We start from the raw sequence: 27,524 nt of genomic DNA on the forward strand, positions 1-27,524 counted from the left end.
CATTCATAGCCTACATACTGCTTCTGGGTGGGCCCATAGACTGTTGGCATCTTGGCAGATTGACTGCTCTGTAGAAATGCATGGTTTCGGTCAGTGTGGTAAAAAGTCTCAACTTGTTTCATAGTATTCTGGTCATGTTCTGGTTTTGGCAATGGTTGAAGGATGTCACGTCTAGGCAGGAACAAAAAAATGTGGTTAGTGAGACTTGCAATAAATGTGTACAGCATTTGGAGTATTATCCAAGATTTTACATGAAGGACTAAGATATAGCCTGGTTAAATCGATTGCTTTGATTTTTGAATATTTAAACAAATAAAAATTGACACAATAAATAGTTATTGACACAATAAATACAGAATGTATAAGTACAACTTTTGGTTAAAACATTCTTATGAAAAAAACTATATTATAATTGAAAATATGTCATTCATCTTTTTTAATTGATGAGGATCCTTCAAATGTACATCTTACGACGCCATTTCGAGCTGAACCGTGATTGGTGGGTTGAGGGGGGCGGTAACTATACGTCAGGAAGAGATCCATAGACCGGAAACTCTGCTGGTAGCAAATTAGCTTGCTATGTGAATCTGCTGGAAAAATAACTCATTTTGGTCGTTTAATCGTCGTTAACCATGTCTGCAAGAAACCCGGGCATGCCCCTTGGTAAGACTCGCTTCTTTATTGTGGGAAATACATGTTTATCCTGAAACATTAGTCAAATCCAGTGAAATAGCTATCGATTGTGTTAGCATGTGCAGCTAGCTAGTATCAACTCTAGCTACTATCATAGAGGCTGTGTTTAGATTTAGGACATTCTTGATAATCAATGTTTTGACTGTGACACTTAGGCCTAACAGGAAGAGTTTGGTTTCAAACAAATGCATGTAAGAAGTAACGTTTACCGCTCTCACGTGATGTAAATTTAAGTACACAATGTATTAACAATCACTGCACATTGTACCTGTCAACGTGTTAATATATATCTAACGTTTAGTTAAGTAACATTCAGAGATCAGAGATACTTTGTATCGTGTCTAGTGAACACTAAAGATAGTAGCTAGTTAACGTTTTATGCTGAATTAGTGAATGTTGGTAGTCTTGACTCATGATGTCCTGGATAATATGTTTCACATGACACTCAGAGTAGATAGGGTGAATCATGTCAAATCAAATGTTATTGGTCACATACACATGGCTAGTAGATGTTAATGCGAGTGTGGCGAAATGCTTGTGCTTCTAGTTACCGACCATGCAGTAATATCTAACAAGTAATCTAACAATTCCCCAACAACTACCTAATACACACAAATCTAAAGGAATGAATGAGAATATGTACATATAAATATATGGATGAGTGATGCCCGAACGGCATAGGCAAGATGCAGTAGATGGTATAAAATACAGTATATACATATGAGATGAGTAATGTAGGGTATGTAAACATTATATAAAGTGGCATTGTTTAAAGTTTGAATTATTAAAGTGGCTAGAGATTGAGTCAGTATGTTGGCAGCAGCCAGTCAATGTTAGTGAAGGGCTGTTTAACAGTCTGATGGCCTTGAGATAGAAGCTGTTTTTCAGTCTCTCGGTCCCAGCTTTAATGCACCTGTACTGACCTCACCTTCTGGATGATAGCAGGGTGAACAGGCTGTGGCTTGGGTGGTTGTTGTCTTTGATGATCTTTTTGGCCTTCCTGTGACATCGGGTGGTGTAGGTGTCCTGGAGGGCAGGTAGTTTGCCCCCGGTGATGTGTTGTGCAGACCTCACTACCTTCTGGAGAGCCTTACGGTTATGGGTGGAGCAGTTGCCGTACCAGGCGGAGATACAGCCCGAAAGGATGCTGGGGTCCTTCCCTGTGGCTCAGTTGGTAGAGCATGGTGTTTGCAACGTCAGGGTTGTGGGTTCGATTCCCATGGGGGGCCAGTACAAAAAAAAACATTTATATAAATAAATAAAAATGCACGAAATCAAATGTATGCATTCACTACTGTAAGTCGCTCTGGATAAGAGCGTCTGCTAAATGACTAAAATGTAAAAATCTGTTAAAGAATGTGAGTGTTTTCGGTGACAAGCCAAATTTCTTCAGCCTCCTGAGGTTGAAGAGGCGCTGCTGCACCTTCTTCACCACTCTGTCTGTGTGGGTGGACCATTTCAGTTTGTCCGTGATGTGTACGCCGAGGAACTTAAAACTCTCCACCTTCTCCACTACTGTCCCGTCGATGTGGATAGGGGGGTGCTCCCTCTGCTGTTTCCTGAAGTCCACGATCATCTCCTTTGTTTTGTTGACATTGAGTGTGAGGTTATTTTCCTGACACCACACTCCGAGGGCCCTCACCTCCTCCCTGTAGGCCGTCTCGTCGTTGTTGGTAATCAAGCCTACCACTGTAGTGTCGTCTGCAAACTTGATGATTGAGTTGGAGGCGTGCATGGCCACGCAGTCGTGGGTGAACAGGAAGTACAGGAGAGGGCTGAGAATGCACCCTTGTGGGGCCCCAGTGTTGAGGATCAGCGGGGTGGAGATGTTGTTACCTACCCTCACCACCAGGGGGCGACCCGTCAGGAAGTCCAGGACCCAGTTGCACAGGGCGGGGTGACTATCAGTGATCTCTTGTTTTCTGACTGTACTAAGATCCCGGAAAACATTTAGTTACAGGCCTAACCGTCAGTGGTTAACTGCTGTAGACCTACTGATATTCAGTAGATATCTGAACAGAATAGTGGACTCAGTTAGAAATAGGCGTATACCTCAATATAAACTTATATAGAAGCGTTGTGGACAGCGACCACAGATCAACTAACGTGTTTCTTATCAACCTTCCATTTTGATGTTGTTATTGTGTGTGTGTGTGTGTGTGTGTGTGTCAGACCTGCAGTGGGTGTCCAAGGTGCGGGTGAACACCCAGGCAGTGCTGAAGAGAGCTCAGCAGATCCAAGGACACAACAAGAACAAGAAACAGTGGCAGGTAGGAGCTTTGGGGGTTGGCTTTGAGGGTTGGCTTTGGGGGTTAGCTTTGGGGGTTAGCTTTGGGGGTTAGCTTTGGGGGTTAGCTTTGGGGGTTGGCTTTGGGGGTTAGCTTTGGGGGTTGGCTTTGGGGGTTGGCTTTGGGGGTTGGCTTTGGGGGTTAGTTTTGGAGTGTGTGAATAAAAAACCATCTCCAATGTTTTCCTATAAGTCTCATAAGAAGACACTCAAGATGAAAGGATAAAGTGATGCTCAGTTTGTATCCTACTATTAGAATAAGGATATGCAGTATTCTCAGTTTGTATCCTACTATTAGAATAAGGATATGCAGTATTCTCAGTTTGTATCCTACTATTAGAATAAGGATATGCAGTATTCTCAGTTTGTATCCTACTATTAGAATAAGGATATGCAGTATTCTCAGTTTGTATCCTACTATTAGAATAAGGATATGCAGTATTCTCAGTTTGTATCCTACTATTAGAATAAGGATATGCAGTATTCTCAGTTTGTATCCTACTATTAGAATAAGGATATGCAGTATTCTCAGTTTGTATCCTACTATTAGAATAAGGATATGCAGTATTCTCAGTTTGTATCCTACTATTAGAATAAGGATATGCAGTATTCTCAGTTTGTATCCTACTATTAGAATAAGGATATGCAGTATTCTCAGTTTGTATCCTACTATTAGAATAAGGATATGCAGTATTCTCAGTTTGTATCCTACTATTAGAATAAGGATATGCAGTATTCTCAGTTTGTATCCTACTATTAGAATAAGGATATGCAGTATTCTCAGTTTGTATCCTACTATTAGAATAAGGATATGCAGTATTCTCAGTTTGTATCCTACTATTAGAATAAGGATATGCAGTATTCTCAGTTTGTATCCTACTATTAGAATAAGGATATGCAGTACTCTCATTTTGTATCCTACTATTAGAATAAGGATTTACATTATGTATGGTTTTGTATGTTGTCTAGTGTTGAAGTGTTGTCCACACCAACCCCTTGTATTGAGAACAAACATCTGGCTCTGTGTTACAACATTACCCATAATGCTCTCTGTCTCCAGGCGGCGTGGCTGCTGCGGGCGGTGACCTGTATTGACCTGACGACCCTAGCTGGTGACGACACTCCCGGCAACGTCCACCGGCTGTGTATGAAGGCTACCCAGCCTGTACGCAGCGACCTGCTGAAGAGCATGGACATGCAGGACAAAGGTAGTGGGGTGTGTGTCTGTCTGTCCGTGTCTCTCCCTCTCTCCACCTCACCCTGCTCTAGAGACAGACTAGCTTTACATAGCTCTTCATCAATCCTGTGTATGAAATGTGTTAGTCTACATCCTCCTAAACATGACTGATGTGCTATACTTCATACTTGTTCTTCAATTCACAACTCATGGAATATTTACCCACTAGAGGGCGACGTGCGCCTTATTGTCCCGCTAGGGGGCGACGTGCTCCTTATTGTCCCGCTAGGGGGCGACGTGCTCCTTATTGTCCCGCTAGGGGGCGACGTGCTCCTTATTGTCCCGCTAGGGGGCGACGTGCTCCTTATTGTCCCGCTAGGGGGCGACGTGCTCCTTATTGTCCCGCTAGGGGGCGACGTGCTCCTTATTGTCCCGCTAGGGGGCGACGTGCTCCTTATTGTCCCGCTAGGGGGCGACGTGCTCCTTATTGTCCCGCTAGGGGGCGACGTGCTCCTTATTGTCCCGCTAGGGGGCGACGTGCTCCTTATTGTCCCGCTAGGGGGCGACGTGCTCCTTATTGTCCCGCATGATAGGCCTGTCTTTGGTGTTGGCGAAGAGTAACTATGTGTTCTGATTGTATCTAGGTGTGATTACTGCAGCGGTGTGTTGTCTCAGTTAGCTAAGAGATGTATTTTAACTATGTGTTCTGATTGTATCTGTGTATCTAGGTGTGACCACTGCAGCAGTGTGCGTGTACCCGTCTCGTGTGGCTGATGCTGTGAAGGCACTGAAAGCAGCCAACTCCAGCCTACCTGTCGCCTCAGGTAAGAGAGAGAGGAGGAAGTCTACCTCCGTATCATTCTGTAGTTGGACAGTCCAGGTGTATGTTGTCTCCTACCTGTCTCCTCAGGTTAGAGAGAGAGAGGAGGAAGTCTACCTCCGTATCATTCTGTAGTTGGACAGTCCAGGTGTATGTTGTCTCCTACCTGTCTCCTCAGGTTAGAGAGAGAGAGAGGAGGAAGTCTACCTCCGTATCATTCTGTAGTTGGACAGTCCAGGTGTATGTTGTCTCCTACCTGTCTCCTCAGGTTAGAGAGAGAGGGAGGAAGTCTACCTCCGTATCATTCTGTAGTTGGACAGTCCAGGTGTATGTTGTCTCCTACCTGTCTCCTCAGGTTAGAGAGAGAGAGGAGGAAGTCTACCTCCGTATCATTCTGTAGTTGGACAGTCCAGGTGTATGTTGTCTCCTACCTGTCTCCTCAGGTAAGAGAGAGAGAGGAGGAAGTCTACCTCCGTATCATTCTGTAGTTGGACAGTCCAGGTGTATGTTGTCTCCTACCTGTCTCCTCAGGTTAGAGAGAGAGAGGAGGAAGTCTACCTCCGTATCATTCTGTAGTTGGACAGTCCAGGTGTATGTTGTCTCCTACCTGTCTCCTCAGGTTAGAGAGAGAGAGGAGGAAGTCTACCTCCGTATCATTCTGTAGTTGGACAGTCCAGGTGTATGTTGTCTCCTACCTGTCTCCTCAGGTTAGAGAGAGAGAGGAGGAAGTCTACCTCCGTATCATTCTGTAGTTGGACAGTCCAGGTGTATGTTGTCTCCTACCTGTCTCCTCAGGTTAGAGAGAGAGAGGAGGAAGTCTACCTCCGTATCATTCTGTAGTTGGACAGTCCAGGTGTATGTTGTCTCCTACCTGTCTCCTCAGGTTAGAGAGAGAGAGGAGGAAGTCTACCTCCGTATCATTCTGTAGTTGGACAGTCCAGGTGTATGTTGTCTCCTACCTGTCTCCTCAGGTTAGAGAGAGAGAGGAGGAAGTCTACCTCCGTATCATTCTGTAGTTGGACAGTCCAGGTGTATGTTGTCTCCTACCTGTCTCCTCAGGTTAGAGAGAGAGAGGAGGAAGTCTACCTCCGTATCATTCTGTAGTTGGACAGTCCAGGTGTATGTTGTCTCCTACCTGTCTCCTCAGGTTAGAGAGAGAGAGGAGGAAGTCTACCTCCGTATCATTCTGTAGTTGGACAGTCCAGGTGTATGTTGTCTCCTACCTGTCTCCTCAGGTTAGAGAGAGAGAGGAGGAAGTCTACCTCCGTATCATTCTGTAGTTGGACAGTCCAGGTGTATGTTGTCTCCTACCTGTCTCCTCAGGTTAGAGAGAGAGAGGAGGAAGTCTACCTCCGTATCATTCTGTAGTTGGACAGTCCAGGTGTATGTTGTCTCCTACCTGTCTCCTCAGGTTAGAGAGAGAGAGGAGGAAGTCTACCTCCGTATCATTCTGTAGTTGGACAGTCCAGGTGTATGTTGTCTCCTACCTGTCTCCTCAGGTTAGAGAGAGAGAGGAGGAAGTCTACCTCCGTATCATTCTGTAGTTGGACAGTCCAGGTGTATGTTGTCTCCTACCTGTCTCCTCAGGTTAGAGAGAGAGAGGAGGAAGTCTACCTCCGTATCATTCTGTAGTTGGACAGTCCAGGTGTATGTTGTCTCCTACCTGTCTCCTCAGGTTAGAGAGAGAGAGGAGGAAGTCTACCTCCGTATCATTCTGTAGTTGGACAGTCCAGGTGTATGTTGTCTCCTACCTGTCTCCTCAGGTTAGAGAGAGAGAGAGGAGGAAGTCTACCTCCGTATCATTCTGTAGTTGGACAGTCCAGGTGTATGTTGTCTCCTACCTGTCTCCTCAGGTTAGAGAGAGAGAGGAGGAAGTCTACCTCCGTATCATTCTGTAGTTGGACAGTCCAGGTGTATGTTGTCTCCTACCTGTCTCCTCAGGTTAGAGAGAGAGAGGAGGAAGTCTACCTCCGTATCATTCTGTAGTTGGACAGTCCAGGTGTATGTTGTCTCCTACCTGTCTCCTCAGGTTAGAGAGAGAGAGGAGGAAGTCTACCTCCGTATCATTCTGTAGTTGGACAGTCCAGGTGTATGTTGTCTCCTACCTGTCTCCTCAGGTTAGAGAGAGAGAGGAGGAAGTCTACCTCCGTATCATTCTGTAGTTGGACAGTCCAGGTGTATGTTGTCTCCTACCTGTCTCCTCAGGTTAGAGAGAGAGAGGAGGAAGTCTACCTCCGTATCATTCTGTAGTTGGACAGTCCAGGTGTATGTTGTCTCCTACCTGTCTCCTCAGGTTAGAGAGAGAGAGAGGAGGAAGTCTACCTCCGTATCATTCTGTAGTTGGACAGTCCAGGTGTATGTTGTCTCCTACCTGTCTCCTCAGGTTAGAGAGAGAGAGAGGAGGAAGTCTACCTCCGTATCATTCTGTAGTTGGACAGTCCAGGTGTATGTTGTCTCCTACCTGTCTCCTCAGGTTAGAGAGAGAGAGGAGGAAGTCTACCTCCGTATCATTCTGTAGTTGGACAGTCCAGGTGTATGTTGTCTCCTACCTGTCTCCTCAGGTTAGAGAGAGAGAGAGGAGGAAGTCTACCTCCGTATCATTCTGTAGTTGGACAGTCCAGGTGTATGTTGTCTCCTACCTGTCTCCTCAGGTTAGAGAGAGAGAGAGGAGGAAGTCTACCTCCGTATCATTCTGTAGTTGGACAGTCCAGGTGTATGTTGTCTCCTACCTGTCTCCTCAGGTTAGAGAGAGAGAGGAGGAAGTCTACCTCCGTATCATTCTGTAGTTGGACAGTCCAGGTGTATGTTGTCTCCTACCTGTCTCCTCAGGTTAGAGAGAGAGAGGAGGAAGTCTACCTCCGTATCATTCTGTAGTTGGACAGTCCAGGTGTATGTTGTCTCCTACCTGTCTCCTCAGGTTAGAGAGAGAGAGGAGGAAGTCTACCTCCGTATCATTCTGTAGTTGGACAGTCCAGGTGTATGTTGTCTCCTACCTGTCTCCTCAGGTTAGAGAGAGAGAGGAGGAAGTCTACCTCCGTATCATTCTGTAGTTGGACAGTCCAGGTGTATGTTGTCTCCTACCTGTCTCCTCAGGTTAGAGAGAGAGAGGAGGAAGTCTACCTCCGTATCATTCTGTAGTTGGACAGTCCAGGTGTATGTTGTCTCCTACCTGTCTCCTCAGGTTAGAGAGAGAGAGAGGAGGAAGTCTACCTCCGTATCATTCTGTAGTTGGACAGTCCAGGTGTATGTTGTCTCCTACCTGTCTCCTCAGGTTAGAGAGAGAGAGAGGAGGAAGTCTACCTCCGTATCATTCTGTAGTTGGACAGTCCAGGTGTATGTTGTCTCCTACCTGTCTCCTCAGGTTAGAGAGAGAGAGGAGGAAGTCTACCTCCGTATCATTCTGTAGTTGGACAGTCCAGGTGTATGTTGTCTCCTACCTGTCTCCTCAGGTTAGAGAGAGAGAGGAGGAAGTCTACCTCCGTATCATTCTGTAGTTGGACAGTCCAGGTGTATGTTGTCTCCTACCTGTCTCCTCAGGTTAGAGAGAGAGAGGAGGAAGTCTACCTCCGTATCATTCTGTAGTTGGACAGTCCAGGTGTATGTTGTCTCCTACCTGTCTCCTCAGGTTAGAGAGAGAGAGGAGGAAGTCTACCTCCGTATCATTCTGTAGTTGGACAGTCCAGGTGTATGTTGTCTCCTACCTGTCTCCTCAGGTTAGAGAGAGAGAGAGGAGGAAGTCTACCTCCGTATCATTCTGTAGTTGGACAGTCCAGGTGTATGTTGTCTCCTACCTGTCTCCTCAGGTTAGAGAGAGAGAGGAGGAAGTCTACCTCCGTATCATTCTGTAGTTGGACAGTCCAGGTGTATGTTGTCTCCTACCTGTCTCCTCAGGTTAGAGAGAGAGAGGAGGAAGTCTACCTCCGTATCATTCTGTAGTTGGACAGTCCAGGTGTATGTTGTCTCCTACCTGTCTCCTCAGGTTAGAGAGAGAGAGGAGGAAGTCTACCTCCGTATCATTCTGTAGTTGGACAGTCCAGGTGTATGTTGTCTCCTACCTGTCTCCTCAGGTTAGAGAGAGAGAGAGGAGGAAGTCTACCTCCGTATCATTCTGTAGTTGGACAGTCCAGGTGTATGTTGTCTCCTACCTGTCTCCTCAGGTTAGAGAGAGAGAGGAGGAAGTCTACCTCCGTATCATTCTGTAGTTGGACAGTCCAGGTGTATGTTGTCTCCTACCTGTCTCCTCAGGTTAGAGAGAGAGGAGGAAGTCTACCTCCGTATCATTCTGTAGTTGGACAGTCCAGGTGTATGTTGTCTCCTACCTGTCTCCTCAGGTTAGAGAGAGAGAGGAGGAAGTCTACCTCCGTATCATTCTGTAGTTGGACAGTCCAGGTGTATGTTGTCTCCTACCTGTCTCCTCAGGTTAGAGAGAGAGAGAGGAGGAAGTCTACCTCCGTATCATTCTGTAGTTGGACAGTCCAGGTGTATGTTGTCTCCTACCTGTCTCCTCAGGTTAGAGAGAGAGAGAGGAGGAAGTCTACCTCCGTATCATTCTGTAGTTGGACAGTCCAGGTGTATGTTGTCTCCTACCTGTCTCCTCAGGTTAGAGAGAGAGAGAGGAGGAAGTCTACCTCCGTATCATTCTGTAGTTGGACAGTCCAGGTGTATGTTGTCTCCTACCTGTCTCCTCAGGTTAGAGAGAGAGAGGAGGAAGTCTACCTCCGTATCATTCTGTAGTTGGACAGTCCAGGTGTATGTTGTCTCCTACCTGTCTCCTCAGGTTAGAGAGAGAGAGGAGGAAGTCTACCTCCGTATCATTCTGTAGTTGGACAGTCCAGGTGTATGTTGTCTCCTACCTGTCTCCTCAGGTTAGAGAGAGAGAGGAGGAAGTCTACCTCCGTATCATTCTGTAGTTGGACAGTCCAGGTGTATGTTGTCTCCTACCTGTCTCCTCAGGTTAGAGAGAGAGAGAGGAGGAAGTCTACCTCCGTATCATTCTGTAGTTGGACAGTCCAGGTGTATGTTGTCTCCTACCTGTCTCCTCAGGTTAGAGAGAGAGAGGAGGAAGTCTACCTCCGTATCATTCTGTAGTTGGACAGTCCAGGTGTATGTTGTCTCCTACCTGTCTCCTCAGGTTAGAGAGAGAGAGGAGGAAGTCTACCTCCGTATCATTCTGTAGTTGGACAGTCCAGGTGTATGTTGTCTCCTACCTGTCTCCTCAGGTTAGAGAGAGAGAGAGGAGGAAGTCTACCTCCGTATCATTCTGTAGTTGGACAGTCCAGGTGTATGTTGTCTCCTACCTGTCTCCTCAGGTTAGAGAGAGAGAGGAGGAAGTCTACCTCCGTATCATTCTGTAGTTGGACAGTCCAGGTGTATGTTGTCTCCTACCTGTCTCCTCAGGTTAGAGAGAGAGAGGAGGAAGTCTACCTCCGTATCATTCTGTAGTTGGACAGTCCAGGTGTATGTTGTCTCCTACCTGTCTCCTCAGGTTAGAGAGAGAGAGGAGGAAGTCTACCTCCGTATCATTCTGTAGTTGGACAGTCCAGGTGTATGTTGTCTCCTACCTGTCTCCTCAGGTTAGAGAGAGAGATGAGGAAGTCTACCTCCGTATCATTCTGTAGTTGGACAGTCCAGGTGTATGTTGTCTCCTACCTGTCTCCTCAGGTTACAGAGAGAGAGAGGAGGAAGTCTACCTCCGTATCATTCTGTAGTTGGACAGTCCAGGTGTATGTTGTCTCCTACCTGTCTCCTCAGGTTACAGAGAGAGAGAGGAGGAAGTCTACCTCCGTATCATTCTGTAGTTGGACAGTCCAGGTGTGTTTTGTCACTTCCGTCATCCTCTGATTGGTTTTATGTTTCTTTGTTATTTTGATTTATTGATCGATTCATATATGCAATTATAAACTGGGTGGTTGGAGCCCTGAATGCTGATTGGCTGACAGCAATGGTATATAAGACCGTACACCACGGGTATGACCAAACATGTATTTTTACTGCTCTAATTACATTGGTAACCAGTTTATAATAGCAATAAGGCTCCTAAGGGGTTTGTGGTATATGGCCAATATACCACGGCTAAGGGCTGTATCCAGGCACTCCGCGTTGCGTCGTGTCTAAGAACAGCCCTCGGCCGTGGTATATTGGCCATATACCACACCTCCTCAGGCCTTATTGCTTAATTATAACACATAAACGACTCTTACAGCCACAACATGAATGAAATAACAGAATATTATGACATGAAAAACTGTAGATAGTGACTCAGCAAAGCCACTGTCTTCTCTCTCTCCATCCTGCTGCTCCTGTCCTCAGTGGCGACAGGTTTCCCTGCAGGCCAGACCTCACTGAAGACCAGGCTGGAGGAGGTCCGTATGGCTGTAGAGGATGGAGCTATGGAGATCGATATAGTCATTAACAGGACTCTGGCCCTCACTGGACAGTGGGAAGGTATGGTATATCTTATTATAGACACTCACCAGACACTTTATTAGGTACATCTGGCTTGTACCGGGTCAGACCACCCTCTGCTTCCAGAACAGCCTGTTACATACAGTCAGTCAACTGGAACATGTAAACATACAGTCAGTCAACTGGAACATGTAAACATACAGTCAGTCAGTCTGCTGGAACATGTAAACATACAGTCAGTCACCTGGAACATGTAAACATACAGTCAGTCAACTGGAACATGTAAACATACAGTCAGTCAACTGGAACATGTAAACATACAGTCAGTCAGTCTGCTGGAACATGTAAACATACAGTCAGTCAGTCTGCTGGAACATGTAAACATACAGTCAGTCACCTGGAACATGTAAACATACAGTCAGTCATTCAACTGGAACATGTAAACATACAGTCAGTCAACTGGAACATGTAAACATACAGTCAGTCAGCTGGAACATGTAAACATACAGTCAGTCAACTGGAACATGTAAACATACAGTCAGTCAGCTGGAACATGTAAACATACAGTCAGTCAACTGGAACATGTAAACATACAGTCAGTCAACTGGAACATGTAAACATACAGTCAGTCAGCTGGAACATGTAAACATACAGTCAGTCAGCTGGAACATGTAAACATACAGTCAGTCAGCTGGAACATGTAAACATACAGTCAGTCAGCTGGAACATGTAAACATACAGTCAGTCAACTGGAACATGTAAACATACAGTCAGTCAACTGGAACATGTAAACATACAGTCAGTCAACTGGAACATGTAAACATACAGTCAGTCAGTCTGCTGGAACATGTAAACATACAGTCAGTCAGTCTGCTGGAACATGTAAACATACAGTCAGTCAGTCTGCTGGAACATGTAAACATACAGTCAGTCAGTCTGCTGGAACATGTAAACATACAGTCAGTCAGTCAGACAACTGGAACATGTAAACATACAGTCAGTCAGTCAGACAACTGGAACATGTAAACACACAGTCAGTCAGTCAACTGGAACATGTAAACACACAGTCAGTCAGTCAACTGGAACATGTAAACACACAGTCAGTCAGACAACTGGAACATGTAAACACACAGTCAGTCAGACAACTGGAACATGTAAACATACAGTCAGTCAGTCAACTGGAACATGTAAACACACAGTCAGTCAGTCAACTGGAACATGTAAACACACAGTCAGTCAGACAACTGGAACATGTAAACACACAGTCAGTCAGACAACTGGAACATGTAAACACACAGTCAGTCAGACAACTGGAACATGTAAACACACAGTCAGTCAGACAACTGGAACATGTAAACATACAGTCAGTCAGTCAGTCAACTGGAACATGTAAACATACAGTCAGTCAGTCAGTCAACTGGAACATGTAAACATACAGTCAGTCAGTCAGTCAACTGGAACATGTAAACATACAGTCAGTCAGTCAGTCAACTGGAACATGTAAACATACAGTCAGCCAGTCAGTCAACTGGAACATGTAAACATACAGTCAGCCAGTCAGTCAACTGGAACATGTAAACATACAGTCAGTCAGTCAGTCAACTGGAACATGTAAACACACAGTCAGTCAGTCAACTGGAACATGTAAACACACAGTCAGTCAGTCAGCTGGAACATGTAAACATACAGTCAGTCAGTCAGTCAACTGGAACATGCAGTCAGTCAGTCAGTCAGTCAGTCAACTGGAACATACAGTCAGTCAGTCAGTCAACTGGAACATACAGTCAGTCAGTCAGTCAGTCAGTCAACTGGAACATACAGTCAGTCAGTCAGTCAGTCAACTGGAACATACAGTCAGTCAGTCAGTCAACTGGAACATGTAAACATACAGTCAGTCAGTCAGTCAACTGGAACATGTAAACATACAGTCAGTCAGTCAACTGGAACATGTAAACACACAGTCAGTCAGTCAGCTGGAACATGTAAACATACAGTCAGTCAGTCAGTCAACTGGAACATGCAGTCAGTCAGTCAGTCAGTCAGTCAGTCAGTCAGTCAACTGGAACATACAGTCAGTCAGTCAGTCAACTGGAACATACAGTCAGTCAGTCAGTCAGTCAACTGGAACATACAGTCAGTCAGTCAGTCAGTCAGTCAACTGGAACATGTAAACATACAGTCAGTCAGTCAGTCAACTGGAACATGTAAACATACAGTCAGTCAGTCAGCTGGAACATGTAAACACACAGTCAGTCAGTCAGTCAGTAAGATGGGCAAAAGAACACAGACACTGGACAGAGGAACTCTGCCTAGAAGGCCAGCATCCCAGAGTTGCCTCTTCACTGTTGACTTTGAGGTCTCACTCTCACTCTCTCACTCTCTCACTCTCTCACTCTCTCACTCACTCACTCACTCACTCACTCACTCACTCACTCACTCACTCACTCACTCACTCACTCACTCACTCACTCACTCACTCACTCACTCACTCACATACATATCAAGGCAAAGGGTGGCTATTTGAAGAATCTCAAATATAAAATATATTTTGATTTGTTCAACACTTTTTTGATTACTACATGATTCCATATGTGTTATTTAAAAATAAAGAAAAACCCTTGAATGAGTATGTGTTCTAAAACTTTTGACCGGCAGTGTACATAAAACATATTAAAAACAGCTATGGTGTTGCTATGGCAGTATGAGCTATGGTGTTGCTATAGCAGTATGAGCTATGGTGTTGCTATGGCAGTATGAGCTATGGTGTTGCTATGGCAGTATGAGCTATGGTGTTGCTATGGCAGTATGAGCTATGGTGTTGCTATGGCAGTATGAGCTATGGTGTTGCTATGGCAGTATGAGCTATGGTGTTGCTATGGTGTTGCTATGGTGTTGCTATGGTGTTGCTGTGGCAGTATGAGCTATGGTGTTGCTATGGCAGTATGAGTTATGGTGTTGCTATGGCCGTATGAGCTATGGTGTTGCTATGGCCGTATGAGCTATGGTGTTGCTATGGCAGTATGAGCTATGGTGTTGCTATGGCAGTATGAGCTATGGTGTTGCTATGGCAGTATGAGCTATGGTGTTGCTATGGCCGTATGAGCTATGGTGTTGCTATGGCAGTATGAGCTATGGTGTTGCTATGGCAGTATGAGCTATGGTGTTGCTATGGCCGTATGAGCTATGGTGTTGCTATGGCAGTATGAGTTATGGTGTTGCTATGGCAGTATGAGCTATGGTGTTGCTATGGCAGTATGAGTTATGGTGTTGCTATGGCAGTATGAGCTATGGTGTTGCTATGGCAGTATGAGCTATGGTGTTGCTATGGCAGTGAAGGTGTGTGGTGAAGTGTCTCTCCTCAATAAAGTTTCCATTTAAATCCCGTCTCTCTCCTCAATAAAGTTTCCATTTAAATCCCGTGTCTCTCCTCAGCCATGTATGATGAGGTGTGTCAGTTCAGAGAGGCCTGTGGGGAGGCTCACATGAAGTCCATCCTGGCTATAGGAGAGCTGGGGACCTACACCAATGTCTACAAGGCTAGTCTGGTGGCTATGATGGCTGGTGAGTGTTCCCTCTCTCTCTCTCACACACACTCACACGTACACACAGGTTGGTATTATACTTGAGATCCAGCTCCCATTTTCTCTCGTTGATGAATGATTTGTGAAAATGTTGAGTTGAATGTGCTCATCTCTCCCCTGAATCAGGACCAGTGATATTGTTTTACACATGGTGCAGTTTGTCATGTCCTCCTCTGGGGGGAGCTGTTGTACAGGCTGTACTCTCTGTCTCTGTACTTAGCTAACCTGATGAACACTCTCTCTCTCTTTCTCTCTCTCTCACATACACACACACACACACACACACACACACACACTGAACTGTACACTTAGCTCCCTGTCACATAATAAGCCTGATTACTGTACCAAATTGTCAGCCGGTCCGATAGAGATCATTATTAAAATACATTGCTTTTGTCTCAGCTCTGCTCCTTAATCTCCCCTTGTTCTATAAATTGCGTATGAGATTCCAGAAATTGAATGATAATTTTGCCTATTAATCTATGACGGCGGCTATTTTACTCCGCCACACACACACACACACACACACACACACACACACACACACACACACACACTGCCTGCTTGCCCGCGCTAGCCAAATGAAACGAGCGTCATTACCGACATCCTCGTTTAATAACCTCTATCAATTATCAACTCATTAACATCCCCATAACCAATGTACAGAATTATTCCTCCGTCTGGGGATGAGGAGAGAGAGGGAGAGAGAGGGAAAGATGGTGAGAGAATTGGGGAGGAGAGCGAGAGGGAGAGGGAAAGATGGTGAGAGAGTGGGGGGGAGGAGAGCGAGAGGGAGAGGGAAAGATGGTGAGGGGGGGAGGAGAGCGAGAGGGAAAGATGGTGAGAGAGGGGGGAGAGCGAGAGGGAAAGATGGTGAGAGGGGGTTTATGAGGAAGAGAGAGAGGGGGTTATGCGAGAGCGAGAGGGGGGGTTTCGAGAGGGGGTTATGCGGGAGAGAGAGAGGGGGTTATGCGGGAGAGAGAGAGGGGGTTATGCGGGAGAGAGAGGGGGTTATGCGGGAGAGAGAAAGGGGGCGATGGTGGGAAGAGGAAGAGAGCGAGAGACAAAGAAAGAAAGAGAGAGTGAGTGAAAGAAAGAAGGGAAGAAATAAAGAAAAACTCTGACTGTAAAAATACATAGTACATATCTGTAAAGTGTTCATCAGTGTAGTAATGAACAGTCATTAGAGACTAGGGGGAGGAGGCAGAAGGGATGGAGGGAAAGGAGGAGAGGAGAATAGAGGGATGATGGTTTTTTTACCAGGGTTTGTGGTTCATCTATTAACAGCCTGTCATTTCATCTTCTATTTTTATCCAGAAAGCTGATAAGACATAATTGTCTCAGAAGGAAAGGAAGGGGATAAATGTAGGGATGGAAGGAACGGGAGGGAAGGAAGGGGATAAATGAAGAGTTATATTGATGAAGCAGGCAGCACACACCCTCTGTTAGCCCTGTTACAGTGTCACAGACACCATATGTTCTCCTCTGGCTCTGGAGACCCTGGGAGCAGAGCGGCCCTCACTGTAATGTCTCTGGAGACCCTGGGAGCAGAGCGGCCCTCACTGTAATGTCTCTGGAGACCCTGGGAGCAGAGCGGCCCTCACTGTAATGTCTCTGGAGACCCTGGGAGCAGAGCGGCCCTCACTGTAATGTCTCTGGAGACCCTGAGAGCAGAGCGGCCCTCACTGTAATGTCTCTGGAGACCCTGGGAGCAGAGCGGCCCTCACTGTAATGTCTCTGGAGACCCTGGGAGCAGAGCGGCCCTCACTGTAATGTCTCTGGAGACCCTGGGAGCAGAGCGGCCCTCACTGTAATGTCTCTGGAGACCCTGGGAGCAGAGCGGCCCTCACTGTAATGTCTCTAGAGACCCTGGGAGCAGAGCGGCCCTCACTGTAATGTCTCTGGAGACCCTGGGAGCAGAGCGGCCCTCACTGTAATGTCTCTGGAGACCCTGGGAGCAGAGCGGCCCTCACTGTAATGTCTCTGGAGACCCTGGGAGCAGAGCGGCCCTCACTGTAATGTCTCTGGAGACCCTGGGAGCAGAGTGGCCCTCACTGTAATGTCTCTGGAGACCCTGGGAGCAGAGCGGCCCTCACTGTAATGTCTCTGGAGACCCTGGGAGCAGAGTGGGCCTCACTGTAATGTCCTGTTTCAGCCAGAGATACTTTAGAACTAGCTGTACCTCTTATACTGTAGTAGTATCATATTGTATTTTAGTCCAGTCTGATGACATCTCTAAATTTCCTATTTTTATTCCTACAAATGTATTTCTAGAATTTCTAGAGTGTTAAATGTGTGTACTGTATTGTAGGTCATCTGTATGTCTAGTTTCCTATTTCTATAGCGCATCCTGCTTGAATGGGATCTTTCTGGAATTGTTGAAAAGCCGAATAGATTCCATATTGATGGCTAGAAGGAATTGTCATGGTGACAATAACACGAAATTGTCCACCAGATGTTATTTTGCAGGTTAAACAGAGCATTCAGAGAGGATTCAGACCCCTTGACTTTTTCCACATTTTGTTACGTTACAGCCTTATTCTAAAATTGATTATGTTTTTCCCCCTCGTCAACCTACACACAATACCCCATAATGACATCACAATACCCCATAATGACATCACAATACCCCATAATGACATCACAATACCCCATAATGACATCACAATACCCCATAATGACATCACAATACCCCATAATGACAAAGCAAAAACACGTTTGTAGAATTCTTTGCAGCAAAAATAAATTAAATATCACATTTACATAAGTATTCAGACCCTTTACTCAGTACTTTGTTGAAACACCCTTGGCAGAGATTACAGCCTTGAGTCTTCTTGGCCATGATGCTACAAGCTTGGCACACCTGTATTTGGGGAGTTTCTCCCATTCCTCTCTGCAGATCCTCTCAAGCTCTGTCAGGTTGGATGGGGAGTGTCGCTGCACAGCTATTTTCAGGTCTCTCCAGAGATGTTCGATCAGGTATCTAGTCCGGGATCTGGCTGGGCCACTCAAATCAAATTGTATTTGTCACATGTGCCAAATACAACAGGTATTACAGTGAAATGCTGAATACAACAGGTATTACAGTGAAATGCTGAATACAACAGGTATTACAGTGAAATGCTGAATACAACAGGTATTACAGTGAAATGCTGAATACAACAGGTATTACAGTGAAATGCTGAATACAACAGGTATTACAGTGAAATGCTGAATACAACAGGTATTACAGTGAAATGCTGAATACAACAGGTATTACAGTGAAATGCTGAATACAACAGGTATTACAGTGAAATGCTGAATACAACAGGTATTACAGTGAAATGCCGAATACAACAGGTATTACAGTGAAATGCTGAATACAACAGGTATTACAGTGAAATGCCGAATACAACAGGTATTACAGTGAAATGCTGAATACAACAGGTATTACAGTGAAATGCCGAATACAACAGGTATTACAGTGAAATGCCGAATACAACAGGTATTACAGTGAAATGCCGAATACAACAGGTATTACAGTGAAATGCCGAATACAACAGGTATTACAGTGAAATGCTGAATACAACAGGTATTACAGTGAAATGCTGAATACAACAGGTATTACAGTGAAATGCTGAATACAACAGGTATTACAGTGAAATGCTGAATACAACAGGTATTACAGTGAAATGCCGAATACAACAGGTATTATAGTGAAATGCTGAATACAACAGGTATTACAGTGAAATGCTGAATACAACAGGTATTACAGTGAAATGCTTACTTACCAGCCCTTAACCAACAATGCAGTTAAGAAAAATAAGTGTTAAGTAAAATTAATAATAATTCATTGAAGAGCAGCAGTAATGTAACTCAAGGACATTCAGAGACTTGTCCCAAAGCCTCTCCTGCGTTGTCTTGGCTGTGTGCTTAGGGTCATTGTCCTGTTGGAAGGTGAACCTTCGCCCCAGTCTGAGGTCCTGAGCGCTCTGGAGCAGGTTTTCATCAAGGATCTCTCTGTACTTTACTCCGTTCATCTTTCCATCCATCCTGACTAGTCTCCCAATCTCTGCCGCTGAAAAACATCCCCACAGCATGATGCTGCCAACACCATGCTTCACCGTAGGGATGGTGCCAGGTTTCCTCCAGACGTGACGCTTGGCATTTAGGCCAAAGAGTTCAATCTTGGTTTCATCAGACCAGTGAATCTTGTTTCTCATGGTCTGTGAGTCTTTAAGTGCCTTTTGGCAAACTCCAAGCAGGCTGTCATGTGCCTGAGGAATGGCTTCCGTCGGGCCACTCTACCATAAAGACCTGATTGTTGGAGTGCTGCAGAGATGGTTGTCCTTCTGGAAGGTTCTTCCATCTCCACAGAGGAACTCTGAAGCTCTGTCAGAGTGACCATCGGGTTCTTGGTCACCTCCCTGACCAAGGCCCTTCTCCACCGATTGCTCAGTTTGGCCGGGCGGCCAGCTCTAGGAAGAGTCTTGGTGGTCCCAAACTTCTTACATTTAAGAATGATGGAGGCCACTGTGTTCTTGGGGACCTTCAATGCTGCAGAAATCTTTTGGTACCCTTCCCCAGATCTGTGCCTCAAAACAATCCTGTCTCAGAGCTCTACGGACAATTCCTTCGACCTCATGGCTTGGTTTTTGCTCTGACATGTACTGTCAACTGTGGGACCTTATATATATATATAGGTGTGTGCCTTTCCAAATCATGTCCAATCAATAGAATTTACCACAGGTGGACTCCAATCAAGTTGTAGAAACATCTGAAGGATGATCAATAGAAACAGGCTTCACTTGAGGTCAATTTTGAGTCTCCTAGCAAAGGGTCTGAATACTTATGTAAATGAGGTATTTCTGTTTTTTGTTTTTAATAAAATTAGCAAACATTTTGAAAAACCTGTTTCACTTTGTCATTACTGGGTACTGTGTGAAGATTGAGGATTTTGTTTTTACATTTAACGTAACAAAATGTGTAAAAAGTCCAGGGTTCTGAATACTTTCCCAATGCCCTGAGGTCAGTTGGTGAAACAAGGTCGTCTTTTTAACAACGTCTGTGTGTGTTTGTGTAACAACAGGGTCGGACTTCATCAAGACGTCAACAGGGAAGGAGTCTGTCAACGCTACCTACCCTGTCGCCATAGTGATGGTCAGAGCCATCCGGGACTACTTCCTGAAGACTGGACATAAGGTGTGTGTGTGTGTGTGTGTGTGTGTGTGTGTGTGTGTGTGTGCTTTTCTTTAGATTCCGTCCAGTCAAGTTAGCTGAATTAACTCCGTTCTAATCAATGCCGTTCATCATCAGATATATGTATTTACCTAAAATGGATTGAAATAAACATTGTTCCCTGTTGAGTGGTCTTCTATCCCTGGTGAAGTTGTGTTGTTGCCTCACTGACGTCTATCTGTTGTTCCTGTATCCTGTTCCCCTAGGTTGGTTTTAAGCCTGCTGGTGGGATCCGTACAGCCAAGGAGTCGTTGGTGTGGCTGACTCTGATGAAGGAAGAGCTGGGAGACGAGTGGCTGAGCCCTCACCTCTTTAGACTGGGGGCTAGTAGTCTACTGGCTGACATAGAGAGACAGGTACACACACACACACTCACACTCACACACTCAGGTCCTTTTAAAACACGTCCCATAACGTGGCTGATTTTAGTGCTGAGAGTGGGATGGCTTGGTACTGTAGGACACAATAATGGTTTAGTTTGTCCATTAGTCCTGACCTTTAACCTGTACATGTCAGTGTTCTAGACGTCCCAATAACAACAGGGTCATATTTAAATGGTCTGCTCTATCTAGCTAAGTGTTTTTACCTGTCATCCTCTTTCATCTTCTGTTATTCCCTGTTTCTCTCTTTTCTCCAGATCTACCATTACGTGACTGGTCGCTACGCAGCCTATCACCAGATGCCCATGGCCTGAAACCATGGTTACCATTTCCAAAGTGACCAATCTGAAACCTCACCGAACCAGCCTATCACTGTGCAGATTGGTTCCTGGAAGATATGTCTGTAACTGTATTTGTCAGGAATATGTTGATTTGACCAGATGACCATGTCAAGTGAAGGGAAGAGAGCCTGCCATTTTACTGTATACAGTACTTCTGGGATATCTGCCATTTTACTGTATACAGTACTTCTGGGATATCTGCCATTTTACTGTATACAGTACTTCTGGGATATCTGCCATTTTACTGTATACAGTACTTCTGGGATATCTGCCATTTTACTGTATACAGTACTTCTGGGATAGCTGCCATTTTACTGTATATAGTACTTCTGGAATAGCTGCCATTTTACTGTATACAGTACTTCTGGTATATCTGCCATTTTACTGTATACAGTACTTCTGGTATATCTGCCATTTTACTGTATACAGTACTTCTGGTATATCTGCCATTTTACTGTATACAGTACTTCTGGTACATATGCCATTTTACTATATACAGGATGTACAATACTTCTGTAATATCTTACTCTTTGTGCCTTGAGACAGTTAGCCAGTATTGTTTCATCTAGTTCCCATCCAAACAATGTGAAACTATGATGCTGTATGAATTGAGTGTTGCTGAGTCAGTCTTAATGATCCATTAAACTGTAGTTGTTTTGAGAGTACTATATTATAGACAATATAAAGCTCTTAATTCAGTTTTCCGTCTGTCTATTACTGTTGTCGTTGTAATGAAAGATTGCCACCCATTGTAATCATGTCTGTCTGGACATTTTGTTGAAAATGTTGAGGTGTGATTAAAGACCATCAAACATTATGGATTGTTATTCACATGAGATAAAGTCAGAGAACTGTATTGTGCATTAGGTTCTCACAAAATGGAAATTGGTCTTTGGAGCTCTGACCTGCAGCTCTGACCAACAGCTCTGGCCCTAACAGCTCTGGCCCTAACAGCTCTGGCCCTAACAGCTCTGGCCCTAACAGCTCTGGCCCTAACAGCTCTGACCCTAACAGCCCACAGCTCTGGCCCTAACAGCTCTGGTCCTAACAGCCTACAGCTCTGGCCCTAACAGCTCTGGCCCTAACAGCTCTGGTCCTAACAGCCTACAGCTCTGGCCCTAACAGCTCTGGCCCTAACAGCTCTGGCCCTAACAGCTCTGGCCCTAACAGCTCTGGCCCTAACAGCTCTAGCCCTAACAGCCTACAGTGCTGACCTACAGCTCTGACTAACAGGGTAACTGTAATACACCACTAGAGTTTCTCTTTCTGAGCATGTCGTTGATATTAAAAGACAAACAGCTTTAGGGTCTGTGTGCCCTTTATTATGGTATCTACAGTATATAATCAGCTATTCATGTGAACAGTTTAGGACGCTCCACCTGTCTCTCATGGCGTGCCTGCCTGTGTGCTGAAAATGTTCGGGACCGTTCTTCTGGTCTAATTTCATTAGCTGGGAGCTCAGTGAACAAAGAGGGTTAATGAGGGGTTAAGTGGAGTTGAAATGATCTGATTGAAACAGTTCTCAGTTTGGACGCAGCTTCGTTTTGAAGACGGAAGAAAACTTTCTTCCTCTTCCTTCCCGCTCTTCTTTTCATCTTTAAGGAAGATATGCCGGGCCGTGACCTTGACGAGAACAGAGGAGAGGATCAATGAAATAACATCATTAATTGTGTAATGGGGATGTAAGTCTTGAGAGGGATGTAAGTCTTGAGAGGGAGTGGAGAGGGATTGAGTCTGTTGAGGGAGAGAGGGGGGGGGAAGTCTGTCTGAAGAGGGATTGAGTCTGTTGAGAGAGGGGGGAAGTCTGTCTGAAGAGGGATGGAGTCTGTTGAGGGAGAGAGGGGGGGGAAGTCTGTCTGAAGAGGGATGGAGTCTGTTGAGGGAGAGAGGGGGAAGTCTGTCTGAAGAGGGATTGAGTCTGTTGAGGGAGAGAGCGGGGGGAAGTCTGTCTGAAGAGGGATTGAGTCTGTTGAGGGAGAGAGAGAGGGGGGAAGTCTGAAGAGGAATTGAGTCTGTTGAGAGAGAGGGGGGAAGTCTGAAGAGGGACTGAGTTTGTTGAGGGAGAAAGAGAGGGGGGAAGTCTGACAAGAGGGTTTGAGTATGTTGAGAGAGATGGAGGGGGAAGTCTGTCTGAAGAGGGATTGAGTCTGTTGAGGGAGAGAGAGAGGGGAAGTCTGTCTGAAGAGGGATGGGGTCTGTTGAGGGGGGGAAGTCTGTCTGAAGACAGAGGGAGAGGGTAAAAGAGAAGGGATTGAGAGGAAAACTCAGGGGGAAGGAAGAGTGCCGTGAACACAGCAAGAGTTGGGTTTGGGATCAGGGCATGATGGGATATTTCAGTTGTAAGTATGCAAAGCCTCACGTTTTACCTAATTAGATAAGGTTTTAGATAAATGCTTGTGGCTTGGCAGGAAGTCTGGTTTCTCTGTTACAGGATGAGGTCATATTGAATTCAGAGTGGATGAGGATGAGTGGCTGCGGTTCTGGATTTTCTTGAACTCTAACCCTTGGCTATTGATACAGAGATTTCTGCACATGTGCAGGATCATTAAAACCAAAAATATCTGCTGCTCCACTCTGTGTCCCACTTCTCCACTCTGCTGTCTAGATAGCTTCTGCTCAGTGTTCCCCACTTCTCCACTCTGCTGTCTAGATAGCTTCTGCTCAGTATTCCCCACTTCTCCAGTCTGCTGTCTAGATAGCTTCTGCTCAGTATTCCCCACTTCTCCACTCTGCTGCCTAGATAGCTTCTGCTCAGTGTTCCCCACTTCTCCACTCTGCTGCCTAGATAGCTTCTGCTCAATGTTCCCCACTTCTCCACTCTGCTGTCTAGATATATTCTGCTCAGTGTTCCCCACTTCTCCACTCTGCTGTCTAGGTAGCTTCTGCTCAGTGTTCCCCACTTCTCCACTCTGCTGTCTAGATATCTTCTGCTCAGTGTTCCCCACTGCTCCACTCTGCTGTCTAGATAGCTTCTGCTCAGTGTTCCCCACTTCTCCACTCTGCTGTCTAGATAGCTTCTGCTCAGTGTTCCCCACTTCTCCACTCTGCTGTCTAGGTAGCTTCTGCTCAGTGTTCCTCACTTCTCCACTCTGCTGTCTAGATAGCTTCTGCTCAGTGTTCCCCACTTCTCCACTCTGCTGTCTAGATAGCTTCTGCTCAGTGTTCCCCACTTCTCCACTCTGCTGTCTAGATAGCTTCTGCTCAGTGTTCCCCACTTCTCCACTCTGCTGTCTAGATAGCTTCTGTTCAGTGTTCCCGACTTCTCCACTCTGCTGTCTAGATAGCTTCTGCTCAGTGTTCCCCACTGCTCCACTCTGCTGTCTAGATAGCTTCTGCTCAGTGTTCCCCACTTCTCCACTCTGCTGTCTAGATAGCTTCTGCTCAGTGTTCCCCACTTCTCCACTCTGCTGTCTAGATATTTTCTGCTCACTGTTCCCCACTTCTCCACTCTGCTGTCTAGATAGCTTCTGCTCAGTGTTCCCCACTTCTCCACTCTGCTGTCTAGATAGCTTCTGCTCAGTGTTCCCCACTGCTCCACTCTGCTGTCTAGATAGCTTCTGCTCAGTGTTCTCCACTCTGCTGTCTAGATATCTTCTGCTCAGTGTTCCCCACTTCTCCACTCTGCTGTCTAGATATCTTCTGCTCAGTGTTCCCCACTTCTCCACCCTGCTGTCTAGATATCTTCTGCTCAGTGTTCCCCACTTCTCCACTCTGCTGTCTAGATAACTTCTGCTCAGTGTTCCCCACTGCTCCACTCTGCTGTCTAGATATCTTCTGCACAGTGTTCCCCACTTCTCCACTCTGCTGTCTAGATATCTTCTGCTCAGTGTTCCCCACTTCTCCACTCTGCTGTCTAGATATCTTCTGCTCAGTGTTCCCCACTTCTCCACTCTGCTGTCTAGATATCTTCTGCTCAGTGTTCCCCACTGCTCCACTCTGCTGTCTAGATACCTTCTGCTCAGTGTTCCCCACTTCTCCACTCTGCTGTCTAGATAGCTTCTGCTCAGTGTTCCCCACTTCTCCACTCTGCTGTCTAGATAGCTTCTGCTCAGTGTTCCCCACTTCTCCACTCTGCTGTCTAGATAGCTTCTGCTCAGTGTTCCCCACTTCTCCACTCTGCTGTCTAGATAGCTTCTGCTCAGTGTTCCCCACTGCTCCACTCTGCTGTCTAGATAGCTTCTGCTCAGTGTTCCCCACTTCTCCACTCTGCTGTCTAGATAGCTTCTGCTCAGTGTTCCCCACTTCTCCACTCTGCTGTCTAGATATCTTCTGCTCACTGTTCCCCACTTCTCCACTCTGCTGTCTAGATAGCTTCTGCTCAGTGTTCCCCACTTCTCCACTCTGCTGTCTAGATAGCTTCTGCTCAGTGTTCCCCACTGCTCCACTCTGCTGTCTAGATAGCTTCTGCTCAGTGTTCCCCACTCTGCTGTCTAGATATCTTCTGCTCAGTGTTCCCCACTTCTCCACTCTGCTGTCTAGATATCTTCTGCTCAGTGTTCCCCACTTCTCCACTCTGCTGTCTTGATAACTTCTGCTCAGTGTTCCCCACTGCTCCACTCTGCTGTCTAGATATCTTCTGCTCAGTGTTCCCCACTTCTCCACTCTGCTGTCTAGATATCTTCTGCTCAGTGTTCCCCACTTCTCCACTCTGCTGTCTAGATATCTTCTGCTCAGTGTTCCCCACTTCTCCACTCTGCTGTCTAGATATCTTCTGCTCAGTGTTCCCCACTGCTCCACTCTGCTGTCTAGATATCTTCTGCTCAGTGTTCCCCACTTCTCCACTCTGCTGTCTAGATATCTTCTGCTCAGTGTTCCCCACTTCTCCACTCTGCTGTCTAGATATCTTCTGCTCAGTGTTCCCCACTTCTCCACTCTGCTGTCTAGATAGCTTCTGCTCAGTGTTCCTCACTTCTCCACTCTGCTGTCTAGATAGCTTCTGCTCAGTGTTCCCCACTTCTCCACTCTGCTGTCTAGATATTTTCTGCTCACTGTTCCCCACTTCTCCACTCTGCTGTCTAGATAGCTTCTGCTCAGTGTTCCCCACTTCTCCACTCTGCTGTCTAGATAGCTTCTGCTCAGTGTTCCCCACTGCTCCACTCTGCTGTCTAGATAGCTTCTGCTCAGTGTTCTCCACTCTGCTGTCTAGATATCTTCTGCTCAGTGTTCCCCACTTCTCCACTCTGCTGTCTAGATATCTTCTGCTCAGTGTTCCCCACTTCTCCACCCTGCTGTCTAGATATCTTCTGCTCAGTGTTCCCCACTTCTCCACTCTGCTGTCTAGATAACTTCTGCTCAGTGTTCCCCACTGCTCCACTCTGCTGTCTAGATATCTTCTGCACAGTGTTCCCCACTTCTCCACTCTGCTGTCTAGATATCTTCTGCTCAGTGTTCCCCACTTCTCCACTCTGCTGTCTAGATATCTTCTGCTCAGTGTTCCCCACTTCTCCACTCTGCTGTCTAGATATCTTCTGCTCAGTGTTCCCCACTGCTCCACTCTGCTGTCTAGATACCTTCTGCTCAGTGTTCCCCACTTCTCCACTCTGCTGTCTAGATAGCTTCTGCTCAGTGTTCCCCACTTCTCCACTCTGCTGTCTAGATAGCTTCTGCTCAGTGTTCCCCACTTCTCCACTCTGCTGTCTAGATAGCTTCTGCTCAGTGTTCCCCACTTCTCCACTCTGCTGTCTAGATAGCTTCTGCTCAGTGTTCCCCACTGCTCCACTCTGCTGTCTAGATAGCTTCTGCTCAGTGTTCCCCACTTCTCCACTCTGCTGTCTAGATAGCTTCTGCTCAGTGTTCCCCACTTCTCCACTCTGCTGTCTAGATATCTTCTGCTCACTGTTCCCCACTTCTCCACTCTGCTGTCTAGATAGCTTCTGCTCAGTGTTCCCCACTTCTCCACTCTGCTGTCTAGATAGCTTCTGCTCAGTGTTCCCCACTGCTCCACTCTGCTGTCTAGATAGCTTCTGCTCAGTGTTCCCCACTCTGCTGTCTAGATATCTTCTGCTCAGTGTTCCCCACTTCTCCACTCTGCTGTCTAGATATCTTCTGCTCAGTGTTCCCCACTTCTCCACTCTGCTGTCTTGATAACTTCTGCTCAGTGTTCCCCACTGCTCCACTCTGCTGTCTAGATATCTTCTGCTCAGTGTTCCCCACTTCTCCACTCTGCTGTCTAGATATCTTCTGCTCAGTGTTCCCCACTTCTCCACTCTGCTGTCTAGATATCTTCTGCTCAGTGTTCCCCACTTCTCCACTCTGCTGTCTAGATATCTTCTGCTCAGTGTTCCCCACTGCTCCACTCTGCTGTCTAGATATCTTCTGCTCAGTGTTCCCCACTTCTCCACTCTGCTGTCTAGATATCTTCTGCTCAGTGTTCCCCACTTCTCCACTCTGCTGTCTAGATATCTTCTGCTCAGTGTTCCCCACTTCTCCACTCTGCTGTCTAGATAGCTTCTGCTCAGTGTTCCTCACTTCTCCACTCTGCTGTCTAGATAGCTTCTGCTCAGTGTTCCCCACTTCTCCACTCACTTCTGCTCCACTGCCACTTCCCCCTCATTGACATGGAGGGGGAATCTTAATGTGCGATTTCGTGTTATTTTCTTAGGAGGAGTCTTAGGCCACATACA

The 27,524-nt window shown here is 46.1% G+C and overlaps 1 protein-coding gene across 1 annotated transcript; it reads left to right on the forward strand.

Annotated features, from left to right (window-relative positions):
• Positions 1-512: 512 nt before the first annotated feature.
• Positions 513-21,718, forward strand: LOC123743792 (deoxyribose-phosphate aldolase). Its single transcript, XM_082964291.1, has 9 exons — positions 513-663; positions 2,866-2,963; positions 4,041-4,188; positions 4,886-4,981; positions 11,287-11,421; positions 14,815-14,943; positions 20,032-20,144; positions 20,387-20,536; positions 20,818-21,718. The coding sequence occupies exons 1-9, from the start codon at positions 633-635 to the stop codon at positions 20,872-20,874; spliced, it is 957 nt and encodes a 318-aa protein (XP_082820417.1). The 5' UTR covers positions 513-632; the 3' UTR covers positions 20,875-21,718.
• Positions 21,719-27,524: the final 5,806 nt, after the last annotated feature.

Source organism: Salmo salar, chromosome 17 (genome assembly GCF_965601325.2).
Source record: "Salmo salar chromosome 17, fSalSal1, whole genome shotgun sequence".
NCBI lineage: Eukaryota > Metazoa > Chordata > Actinopteri > Salmoniformes > Salmonidae > Salmo > Salmo salar.